This window comes from Nelusetta ayraudi, unplaced genomic scaffold (assembly GCF_046127955.1).
Source record: "Nelusetta ayraudi isolate G7.1 ecotype Tasmania unplaced genomic scaffold, CSIRO-AGI_Nayr_v1 ptg000027l, whole genome shotgun sequence".
Classification (NCBI taxonomy): Eukaryota; Metazoa; Chordata; class Actinopteri; order Tetraodontiformes; family Monacanthidae; genus Nelusetta; species Nelusetta ayraudi.
The window spans coordinates 2,182,727-2,195,718 of record NW_027466077.1 but is presented as its reverse complement, the minus strand read 5'-3'; the positions used below and the strand labels follow the sequence as shown (position 1 = coordinate 2,195,718).

The 12,992-nt window shown below is 44.0% G+C and overlaps 1 protein-coding gene across 1 annotated transcript in view; it reads right to left on the bottom strand.

Annotated features, from left to right (window-relative positions):
• anks1b (ankyrin repeat and sterile alpha motif domain containing 1B) overlaps positions 1-12,992 on the bottom strand; it is a 149,699-nt gene that overhangs the window by 104,833 nt on the left and 31,874 nt on the right. The window contains exons 2-3 of the mRNA XM_076030124.1: positions 3,648-3,728; positions 2,069-2,225 (exon numbers count right to left, since the gene is read on the bottom strand). Coding sequence (XP_075886239.1) covers positions 2,069-2,225; positions 3,648-3,728 — 238 coding nt within the window. The remainder of the gene's footprint in view (positions 1-2,068; positions 2,226-3,647; positions 3,729-12,992) is intronic.

Genomic DNA, 12,992 nt, shown 5'->3' with positions numbered 1-12,992 from the left:
ACGACAAGGCTTGATGATAAGGAGCAGTGTAGCTTAACACTTTGGTCTTCACAATGTGGAGAGATGAAAGAAATAAATAAAAGAAAGAAATCTTTAACTTGTCAAACAAGAGAGATGTAACGCACAACTCGAGGTGCACGAAGAGCTGAATAATTTATGCTAAAATCTGTCCAAAGCCATTCAGGAATACTTCTCTTCATCAAACTGCAGAGACACTGGAAAAAGCACTTTCCAAACAAACTTTGTACTTTTCAACATGAAGACGTGAGAATTCGACCTTGAACGATTCCTCGTAAGGTTGGTGCTGCACAGACTCTGCCTTTACATGATTGAAGATGGTAGCACTCGCAACTGAGATACTTCTTCTTTTTCCTGACTTTCCAGCCGCCTCATCCGTCTTCATTTATCTCCATGGGTGGTTGGCAGCATCACTTCACAGCTGAAGTAGGTAGTTCCCAGTGAGGGGTTTCATCTTCTCATTATGGGTTTCCCCTGGAAGCCTGGCCCCACTCTGGAGGCAGGCAAGTAAATTGGTGACTAGACTGATCCTGGGTGTAAAATATGTGTGTGTGTGTGTGTGTGTGTGTGTGTGTGTGTGTGTGTGTGTGTGTGTGTGTGCGTGCACACACGCATCTGACTGTCACCCTGTGCAGACTGTCACACCCCCCCCCTCTCCCCTACGACCCAATGTCAACTGAAATTGACTTTAGCTCCCCATTTGATGCTCAAGGATAAGGCGGTATATCTGATGGATAGATGGGAGTTATTTCTCTCCCTGTAGACATATTTACAGCCAGGACATAGGCTGAATCTGTGCAGGGCTGTACAGCAAAACCTGCAATCTTAAAGGCGACAAAAATGTAGAAAAAGAAAAGTGCAGGCTTTTCAAATGTCATTATATAATGCAGGATAAAACATACTTTCTGAGTCACCAGCCATCATCTTGTAGCCTCCATTTCAGTGCAAAGATGTAATATTTCTTCATTTTATGCTCATTCATGCAATTATAATTGACCTATTATAGATTTAAAAAAAAACACTTTTGCAAAGCTTAAATTACTGGGACAGCTCTCATAGCTGTCGCATATGCTTTTAAAAGGTCCTACGTCACTCTGAAGGCAGATTCAGTCGTTTTTGGATAGAAACAGACCTTAATGAAGAATTCAAATTCAAATGAAGAAATAAAATAGCAGAATCATAAAGACTAATGTTGCAGGGTTATAGGGAAAACACCAAACCAAAAGGTGGCACTGAGAATAAATCAAAAGGTGGCTACTCAAACAAAAGTCTTCAGCCTTTCAGCATCGTACTTTCCTCTCAATCAGCATCCTTCACCCAGAGAGTCTAGGCTGCCTGCACAGTGGCCTGCTCAGCTAAACGAGTCATTAACAGGGTGAGTGGGGGGAAAAAAATACCCATGTTTACTTGCCGACAAACCTCTCACTTTCAGGGTCAGGGACATCATTTATCACGGCAAACAATTAGCTTCTAACAACCCTCAGTGGGAAATCATTGGACTAATGGTGACAGAGGAAAATGTGCTTAATAAGCAGAGGGGGGAAAAAAATGTCCAACAACTGGAAGGATCTGTGAACCCTTCCCGTCCTGAGCAGGGACACTAAAACAAACGTCGCCTGTTTCAGTATGACGTTTTTACAGGGCGTTGAAATGCAGTGCTTCAGCAAACTCTGACATGGTCAATATGCTGCGAGCAGAGGTGGACAGAAAAACGGGGCGGGAGGAGGGGAGGGTCATTTTTGCTGATGGGGGATGACAGCAGCGACGGGGCTGAATGCTCCCAGAGCTGAAACGCTCAGCCGGCTGTCAGAGAGACATCACACGGAGCTGAGAATGACTCTCCCTCCATACAACAGCAGGAGCCATGCAAAAAAAAAAGACTGACATCAGCATCACTGTTAACACACTGAGAAATAAAAGTGCACCTAAAAAAGTGTTTTTTAGGTGGGAACCAAACATTTCTTCCTTTCTTGCCACCTCCGAGCACATCTCAGAGTGAAAGGGGATAAGCAGGATCTAATTCAGGATAAATATTTTTTGTGTCCCTCACCTGTTGGTTGACTCGGCAGTGCGAGGGTCCGTGGTGGATGAGGATGCGGACGATGTCCACGTCTCCCCGCCAGGCGGCCAGGTGCAGCGGGAAGCAGCCTTTGCTGTCGGCCACGTTCGTGGAGGCCTCGAACTGCAGCAGCTTCAGCACCACGTCCCTGCAGGAGAGACAAGACGCGTAGGAAACAGATCCATACATCAGCTCACCGCAAACTGGAGGAATGGAGAAGATGATCCACGCAAAGGAAAACTGTTCAGAAGCAAATTCAAAAGGAGTTTGCAGGTTCAGGAGATGCATAAGTGCACATAGATAGATAGATAGATCGATAGATAGATAGATAGATAGATAGATAGTTATCTAAAATAACTTTGCAGTTCTACCTTCAAGTCATAGTTTCAGTCTATTCAGCTCGACATGTCACTGTGCATTAGTTAATGCAGCCTTTAATTAATGTGCCAGTGTGCTCCCCACGTCTGAGTTTACTCCTCCTGCATTCTGATCGCATTTATCCAATCATCAGCAGCAGCAGCAGCAGCTATGTGATCGGAGTAGCAACAAGTTGGCACCAACAGGAGGCGCCTTCACTTAACCAGCCTTAAAGGTCAATGCAAGAATTTATTGTATGCTACTCGTAGCCAAATGTGACCAGTGAACCTTGCATTCGCTGAGACTGTGTTTGAACGCACACTTGTATTTTGACAGTAGGTGAAAATACAAGAGCCAGCGCTTGCACTGGAAATCAATTCATCTGCAGCTCAATGACGACGTCGCCTCTCGAAATCTCCAGCTGAAGTCGTCGGCGCTCTCCAGAGAGGAAAGGTGATGCGCCTCATTTGCATGGGAAAATGTCACAGAGAGGAAGGGGTGGCGAAGCCGGGAGAGGAGCTAAACGTCTCCCAGGAGGAGAGGAGCCCAACGCAGCACAGAGATGACTAATGAACTGCTTTGGTAATTAATAATTCATCTATATCTTGATACAATTTTCTCAGGTTCGTGCAGAGCAGAAGCACACGGGGGGGAACCTCAGGGTCAAGTGTGAGAATACTTCAGCCTCGGTCTGATTAATATTGCCGGCGCTCGTCGCATCACGAGGAGACTTTCCTCTTTTTTTCCGTCTCCGTCTCAACGAGCCGCTCTACTTTCAAACACCCTCAGCCAAACGTTGAAGCAGCTCTTTGTCGCCGTCCTAATTTTCACTCCGAGGCTGCGTTTTTTTTTTTCGCCCTCCTCTCTGCCCTTTCCCTTTCCTGTTGATCTGAAGTGGGAAATCCACATAATTGCCCCCAAAACACGGCTCTAATCCTTCAGTTCCGCCACACTGGGGCAGCGGTCAGGCTCACAGCTAATCCACACTGTGTAACGGATTTCTCAGCAGGCGCAGGTGAAGGATGGGAGCTCTAGCGGACACGCAGTGCATGCACAAAAATGAATAGGGGAAACAGCAATTAAAACAAAACAGAAAAGTGTGCACGATCCTTGAAAAAAATGAAAGACAGGATGATGATAAAGCAATTTGTGGCCAGGCAGCTGTTGCGATTGTCGAATCGGTCAAAAACAAAAAGCAAAAATTGCAACTTACCTGTGTCCGTTGAGTGACGCATGGTGTAAAGGTGTGTATCCTGAGCTGTCTGTGCAGTTGACATTCAGGCCCTTCCACATGCTGAGGACAAAAACAGAGAAACGCCACAGTTACTTCTCAACGCAGGAAGAAAAGCAGGAGCACACATGAAATTCTCAAACTCCAGAATGGCTCAATGTTGGATTTTATTACGTTATTTATCAAATGCAAATAGTAGAGCAGCCTCCACCAGGCTCATTAAGGCTCATCATTCATGTGCCTTGTCCTGAACTTGGATTTTCTTTTCATTCATTCACTCATCTGTGTTCTGTGGTTGATGTAGGAGCAAAGAAAAACAACCAGAATGGCTTGTTTGATTTGTTATTACCATTTTTGTTGAGGAACAACTTTGAAAAATCAAGGGCTGTAATTTCCATTTCCTTGTTTTCACGTTCACTTTTGCAGCGGTTGTGCTTTGTTTCTCCATGCAAACAAGCTTCGCTTTCATGTGATTGTTTACCGAGGCGAGCAGGTCATGGCTCATTTGCTGAGGCGACACCCAGAAGAGTTTAAGTAGAGTTTCATCATGCAGACAAATAAAGAAGGCGAGAGGGATTGCAAGTGAAGTTGCGGCTTGCAAATAAAAATCACGTGGCTGACACGAATAGCAACAGTACAGTGCAAACACACAGTGTACACCACTGCTCACATTGCTGTTACACAAAAAGACCCAAGGGTTTTCCGGCAGCTATAATTAAATGACCTCCCCTTTTTTTGACATGAACTCCTTGGAGCACGTCAGAGAGATGTACTAATTAGACGAAGACCAGCTCCAGCAGCTCAGGGCCCCCCCCCAAAAAAAACAACAGAGTAGCCTCCAGAAGCCCATGCACGACCTTATTGTGTTGCTGTCGTCGTTTCACTACACAGATGAACAGGACGGTAGATTCTGACAAAAAAAGATTGAAAGCTTCTGAAGGAGACAACGCAGAGACTAGCCACAAGTGACTTTGAGTTTGATAGACATCAACACAATGATCAAGGTCAGTGAAGTTAAAGAGCCAGCACACAACAGCACCTGAACAGCACCACACAAACACACAGTCAGTCAAAGGGAGCATGGCAGACACCGATCAATAGAGAAGTCCAGTTTAGTTATGAAAATCCCAATTATAGCTCCACACAACAAATTTAAACAGCATCAAAACACAACTGTGACAAAATAATAAACAGACCGCACACAGAGTGGACGGACCACAAGCGGAGTGATGCTGCACGGGGCTGTTTCTATCAGGTCAGCTGATCTCGGCAGCCAGCGTGTGTTCCTATCGATCAGGCTGCTGGCCTGTCGGCTCTCGGCGCCACTGACCTATAGAGGCAGCAGGCCGGCTGACGCTGTGCAGGGAACCGAGACCTGTGTGCATAAACAGAGCCAACTGGGAGCCAAATGAATGCGACGTGCTTTGTGTAAAAATATAATCTGCACTCTTCTCTTATAAATTGGATGAAATTAAATAAAAGATTATTTTATATATAAATAATTGAGTTAGCTGTTGGGCCTTGAAGGACACGGTGTAACCAAGTGGCTTGATGTATGATTTTTATAAAAAATAATAGTAGTAAAAAAAAGTAGTAAAAAGTAATTTGGTGTTCCTGCCCTTCCTGAACGTTTACACACACACACACACACACACACACACACACACACACACAAACACACACACACACACACACACACACACACACACATATAAGTCTGACAGCATGTTTCGTGTTTAGGTGACTGCTCGTGTCTTCAAATAAACCAACGAAGAAGAAGGTGGACGAGAAATCCAGGCCGTGCAGGCCACGGTAGTCCACTGGCAAGCTCAAGAGGGGGATGGAGAGTGAAAGACACTGCGATCTAAAATGTAACCACTTGATGTTGCTGTTCCTTCTTCAAAATCTCCAAATATTACACACTTCACTTTTAATTACAATAAACAGTACTTGTACTCAGCACATTTGTATTATGATTAGTGTTCAAATGCTGCTTTTTGGTGTAAGACGACTTCTGGGAATTATATTCCTTATCAATGGCATCCATGTAATGTAATGAAAAAAACTATTTCTTAATTAAAGAAGGTAATTTTTTCGTCACTGCTTCTGATTAATTACCCTATTAATTCCATCAAACAAACTGAAAGAAAACACAGTGCGCGCAGAACGCACTCGTCCGAGCCGTTTACTATCTGATGGCTGAACAAAGCCGACCTTGAACGTGCGCACACATACGTCCACACACTCACTCGCCTGCGCCAGTGCCACTACCTTCAAACAGCCAATCTGTACACCGATTCATTAAAAAAAAAAACCCTGCCGAACAAAGAGCCCTTCAAGCCCGCGTTGGTCTGCATCACCGCCACCAAAAACACAATCCACCTCTCCCCGCACACCCGCAAACGCAACATATTAAATGCATAATGGCCGGCACTCATGCCGACGCACACAACTGGCTTTTTAATAACAAACACAGACGGCCACTTGTGAGCGAATGTGTAATCCTTGTCCGTGGCGCGCGCCAGGCGACGCGAGGTGTTGTGTTTCCTCCCACAGTTGCATATGTGTTTGGGAAAGACGCAAGCTGTGTGTGTGTGTGTGTGTGTGTGTGTGTGTGTATGTGTGTGTGTGTATGTGTGTGGGAGGGGGGGAGGAGGGGGGGGGTCACCGGTCGGTTTGTTTTTTTGTTTAACAAGTGTCTTGTGGGTGTAAGCAAACTTTGCAAGCAACACTTGGAAGCTGTCCTGTAGGAGCCTTGTATGAATTAAGTGGCAATACTGGCAGCAAAAGCAAGCAGGGAAGCAGTCTCTGGCTCTTAAGGTGTTAAAGGTAAAGGCAAACAGCGTGGCATAACAAGTTATCTCGTAATCTCGCTTCTGAAACCAGCCTCGTTTTCCTTTCAGAGCTGTTCTGCTGCACTGTAACAATGTTCCCAGTGAGAAAAAAAAACCACAAAACAAATTGATGACATAATCACTTCTCCATTGTTTCCTGCTCTTTCAGGAACAGAGTGGAGTCAGCAGGCAGAACTGAAACAGAATTACTGGACATCTTGAGATTAGATAATGCAGCAGAGGTTCTCGTTGCTCCAGGACCGGCGGAGGATTAGCCAAATATGCAGAGGACATCGTTCTTAATTAACCTCAAGATCGCCAAAAAGAGAGAGAGAGAGAGAGAGAGAGAGAGAGAGAGAGAGAGAGAGAGAGGGAAGAGAAAAGCTCTTGATGTCTGTGAGCGTTGGTCCGCCCACTGCTACAGTCACACCAAAAACACTGCCATGCAAAAATAAGGGTAGAGACGCACACGCGCTGGAATCAAAATGAAATGATTCGTCCTTTTGAATGCAAATGCATAATTCTGTGCTTCACTGCGAATCTTGTCACTTAATGGCGCTCGGTGTGTTTTATTAAAAGCTGGCGATCCCCTGCAGCAAAACGCAAGCCACATCAAAGTGAAGCATTGTCTTCAAAGCGAGGATGCAAAAAAAGCCTTTGATTATTTAGCAGAGAATGTACTTTTAAAAGGTGGGAAAGTGAAGGTTGGTTTAGTCCACAGAATCCAATGAGCTTTTTCTGAGTGTGAAATAAAAAGCAAGAGCTTCAGAGCTCATAACAGAGGGTAAGAGGAAGTGGACTTTCTTCATTTCCTGTTTTGGCCAAAAAGCCTAAGCGATAAGCTACCTGCTGATGAGGAGCACTGATGGACAAGCGCAAGACTGATATGTGACCTATAGGATGACAAACATTCTCTATGTCTCTCTCTCTCTCTCTCTCTCTCTCTCTCTCTCTCTCTCTCTCTCTCTCTCACACACACACACACACACACACACACACGCACGTACGTACACACACACACACTATAGAGAGCGAGATAAGGGTATATACTTTCCCTCAGAGCGGCGGCCTTTGATGTTTAAACCGGAGCTTGAAGAAAGACAGTCTATCCCCCATAATGCTTTGGGGTAGGAGTATCTTGCTCTCCATTTTAATAGCTGGAGAAGGTGATGAAGCACGGGTAAAATCCTGAAACTATGTGTGTCCTCTAAACTAACAGAGCCATAAAAGGAAAATAATCATCATGGCATTTGGCATTTCTTGAATCAAGTTTGTTGAAAGGCTGTTCAGAAGAAAAACATTTTGGTTTGGATATTTGCTGCCAAAATATTTAACATGATTAACTGTAATATTTGGAGATTTTGAAGAACAAACAGCGACACCAAGTAGTTACATTTCAGATTACAGCGTCTTTCACTCTCCCTCCCTCTCCTGAGCTCGCCAGTGAACTACGGTGGCCTGCCCACCCAAACCTGGATACCTCACCCACCTTCTTCTACATTGGTTTAATTGAAGACATGATCAGTCACTCTAATTACGAAACACATTGTCAGGCGGGCTGGATTGCCCACACTGGGCTTCCTTAGAAATATGGTGGTGCGATTATACACTTTTATTAATGTATTTATGGCAGGATATTAAGCTTTTACCAATATAAAAATCATAAACCAAGCTAAATATGACACAATGGACCCTTTACATAACACACACACATTAACATAGTACATTATATTTGCAACAGGAACATTTTTCCTCAGGTTGTACGGTTATTTACAATACTGGAGCAATTCCATTTTCCCACGGGATTCTGAGAGAGAGACAGAAAAAATTCCATTCACACCTCCTCATCTCAACAGGCGATTCCCCGAGCGAGGTGTTTCCCCGACATCCCACCCCCCATCACACATCTGTCAACCTCCACCTCTTCATCCCAACACCAATTACAGCGGCGGGTAAATCCTGCACAGCTGATACTAGGACAAGAGCCTTTCACAGATATAATATTTTGCAGTGATATAGAGATTTATCATAACTGATCTAGAAATAATTGATCCTTAAAAAAAATTCAAATTCAAAATCTTAAAAATGCATCAACTGCATAATAAATTACCCAGCGCCTCTTTTATGATCTCCCGTCCTCATCAGGCAAATCCCTCATTTACCAAATCTGTTTTCCACAAATTGGCTCATAGGTTTTTGCATATGTTTGCAAAACAGCGGCTCCCCCTCTACAGCGCTCTTCATTAACAGTTTTGTTTATTTCAACACGCCGCGGTATCACCAACTCCTCCCAACCCTTCCCCACTGCATGGGATCGCATCCAAGTCGATGAAATTAGGCCGATCACTGTTGGAGGAGACAAGCGTCTAGAAGAAATTGAAAAGAAGAAAGAATCATCCTGAGGTGGGAGTTTATTATACTAAGCAACAAGCCTGAGGTGAGTTGCTGAGTTCAAACGGACATCTAGAATGCGAAGACTGCAGCAGAGGCACTTTTTGGCGGTAGTAAGAGCAAGTAAGTAGGACGTTTGTTTTTTCAATTAATCTACAGGAAAACATCTCTCGCATGGGCTTCCAGAACTGTGTTCACGCACACATTTTCTGAAAATAGAGCCAAGCAAAAGGTGTGAAGGATGGGCTTTTCCCATTCCTGAGGGGTTCACAGACAGGTGAAAGATGGTAGCTTTTTAAAGCATCGCTAAAGTGAATTTTGCACAATATGGAGCTTTAAATCACAGGATTGGTCCACAAACAGGGGTAAAGACATTGTAGTCAGTTTAAATAACCTGCGTTTCCATGGCAGTTTTTCGCAAAATTAAAGCGATATTTCTAAAATTTCGACAAAGTACAATTGTGATTTGCAGGGGTTTCCATTGAATGGTGTGAAGCGCATAAGCCGTAATTTTCATAAAATCTTGCAGGACAAGATTTTTCGGGAATTACTTTTGTCGCCTTTTGTTCGTTTACATATGTTTGCTGTCAAGAATGGTTGTTATATTTTTCTCTTTGATTACTTGAGAAAAACAACATTCCGTCTCCTCCTCCGTCCAAACATAACGCACCATTTTCACTTGAAGTGAACTGGTCACGTCCGCCGACGTGTAAATGCTGTTTCCATGACACTTTTGCACTATACCTCTGTATCGATACATCTGAAAAACCACCTCATGAGAGCGTCAAAACCTTTCAGACATATTTGCGAGGTTTTCCAAGTTTAGGTGTTTCCAATACCGGGTTTTTATTGCGATGTTAGGTTTTGAGCAATTCAAGGATTAATGGAAACACAGCTACAGATAAATAGATAAAACATTTGCCATGTCTCAAATATAAAAAAAAATGTGTTTAAATAGAATTCACAAATGCCACTTGTGAAAGTGAGCAACAACAACAACAACCATGCAACTAAAGCCTTCATAGTGGCTCAGATTAATGTTTAAAGGTGAATTAACCATTGCAAAACAGAGTACGGAGCTGACCAAGGAGGACACGGCGAGTGTTGAGTGAATGAGTAAATAAATGGGTGGCCGGACGTGCTGCACGGACAAGTCAGACAGACGCCATGCAAGCAGGAGCGCACAGTGACACGTTCCAACAGGTCAGGAGGCCACCGCGCCCATCACAGGAAGTTAATTTATCGCTGGGTCGGATTGACCTCTGCTAAACAACGGAAACACAGACAGTCCGCTGTCAGGAGCAGTGGGTCAGCGCATACACACACGCACGCACGCACGCACGCAGAAATGAGTGACCCTTCTCTTTTAGCTGCCCTTGCCAATAATTAAAACAAGACACAAGCAATCGATAGCAGCACAACTCCTCCCACCGGAATTCAGTGAGTCTATTGGTGGGTTCTGAATATTGATTGGTGGCCTTTCCTGAGGGAGAGTTACTGGACTGGACAGAGAACGCCTAAGGTTTTTTTTTTTTTCATACAGTTGGATATACATTTTAATCAATATGTTAGATTTTTGTATGTATGTGTTTCTGTACTTTTATTGTTCATCCCAGGCTCCACCAGAATCCCCATGAAAAACTTTCTAGATCTACAGAAAAGCAGCATATTTAGCCCTCTGTTTAAAGCCTTCTGGTAAAGTTGATGCTCTTTAATGGACCCCTTGGTTACAAAGAGTTTCTAGAGTTGTGTTTTTAAACACATTTTAAGAAATATTAATTCAGGCAAAAGAAGCAAAGGATAGACTTCTCATCAGGAGTTCACTTACCTGCCAGAGGAACTGATTATTGTCGCACATACTTTCCTCTGGCAAAAACAGACAAGAGTAAATAAAGATTAGATATAAGATTACAGGATCTGAGTTTCCTTGAAATAAAGCCTTTGTTTCGTGACTTTATGGAGAGGGAACAATATGAAGAGAAGAAGTCAAATGTCCACCAGCTGTGTGGGAAAGGAAGCACATCACAGAGAAGCAAATGCCCTCCTTGACCTCTGTCATGAGCTAACATGTCACTTGATCAGAATGAAAGGGTAGAGGGCTGGAGGGCCGGGGGGTCAGAGGCGGCAGAAGAAAGATACGGGGGGGAAGAGGAAAAACACATCTCGTGTGACAGCGGCAAAGAACAACAGGAGAGCAAAATTAAAAGGAGTTGGCCGGCCAGATGATAGCGCGGCCAGCTGAGTCACACTTTAAAAGCGAGGTGCGCACTGCTTCATCGGGGCGGCCGTGTCTCTCTTTGGAGTCTTGAACAACCTGGCAGTTTGTCTCTTAAGGCGTTTATCCTGAGGCTCGCTAGGTAACATCTCGGTACGGTACGGGTCGGTAATCAGGCATTTCCACGAGCCCCAGCACGGCCCCAGGGGTTACGATTTTGGTACCTGCCTCGTTGGAGTTCAAAGCAAGCAGAACTGAGACCGTAAGGGTGATGTAGCCACGCGCAGGGCACTGATTGGGTAAGACTTTTGACTAAAGCCAAAGGTAGTCTTTCACAAAAGACCGTGAACGGCTGGCACTAGCCGTGCAGGGCTAGTTGAAGAACACCTATAGTAGACAATCCTTTAGAAAGAGCTGAAAACACAACTTGTCTGTCCTCGGATTACTCTGCCTGGAGCAGCACCTGTGTTTATTATCAAGATTTTGTTGGAAAAACACCCCTGGCCTCGCAGCAATGAGCAGGTTTACTTGATCTCTCCATGAAAACAATGCATCCAAATAAATAGCAACCACTTGCAGAAGGGGATATCCAGTGTATATCTGAGGTGAGTGATGTCATTGTAGCCTGCGCAGAACAGATGGCGATGACGAGTTAAATATTCCTCACCAGGCATCTCTGTTGCCTCAATTTAAAAGAATTACCAGGGAGAATCATCCACAAATCTGTTAAATGTCTGTTTGCACCATGGATTTATGAAAATGGCTCATAAATATATCTGTCAGTGTATTTAGCATAGATCCAAAGAAGAGGAATACAGAAGGCTTGGAAGGTTTTAATTGACAAAATCATGACGGTGTCAACGCAGCTGCCGGTGAATCAGTAAATGTCATCATGTGCAGCTTAACACATGAACTTGTACAAGATGCATATTTGCAATAGCTGCACGGCTTTCTGCACATTCACAATTGCACACTTAAAATTCAAAGAGTGTTTTTTGACAGAGGATGAGCCAGTGGGTATTAAAAAGCTCCATATGGGGAGGCTTAGGATAAAAAAAAGAAACTGTAGGTAGGAAGCTTACTTGCAACTTGGCGTCAAACAAAACAAAGAGCAAAGAAAGTGGTGACAGTGAGACAGAGAGACAGACGATATGTACTCTGCTTTCTTTTACCAAACTGTGAGAAACGGAGCTAAAGACAAGGCTCAGCCTTTTTCTCCACCGCCGTCATCGATTTACAGCTGCAGCCTTTTGCAATCACTTGCAATACGGAGGCGCTACAACCAATCTGGATGTGTGTTTGTGGACTTCCTGTGTGTCTTCCTGAGGCAATTCTGCTCACGGCGACTAAGTGACAGAGAGCCTCGGATCTCCACTTAAAAAGCAGCAGGCCACAAATCCATCCAGCCTGGCGTCGATTCAATCCCAATCCGCAGCCTTATGGATGGCAAAACGTCAGCCCTGGTTGCCTGCTCTAAGTGGGATAACCAATCCATACAGAGTGGACTGAAAGGATCGATGCATTTACGCTGCAAATCTAGGGGAAGCCGCAGCGTGCGAGTTCTTACCGACGGTCCGAAAGAGAGACGAGGCCTTACCTTCCACTGAGATTGTACAAAGTTTAGGCATTTCTATTGGTGTATATAGTCAGACATCACAACCCCGAAAAAGAAAGAAAAACCCACAATGTGCTTTGCAAAATATTTACTAATTTAATCTTGTAAAATAAGGGTAAATTTACCGTCTACATGAAGTGAAAGTTCCAGTGTGTAAAATTTGGCTATTGGTAAATGCTTAATATACTGCAAATAAATACATTGATGAAAGTGTATAATCGCAGTACAATAGAAGCAATTTGGTTTTCCTACCCTTAGAACGGTGCTCATGT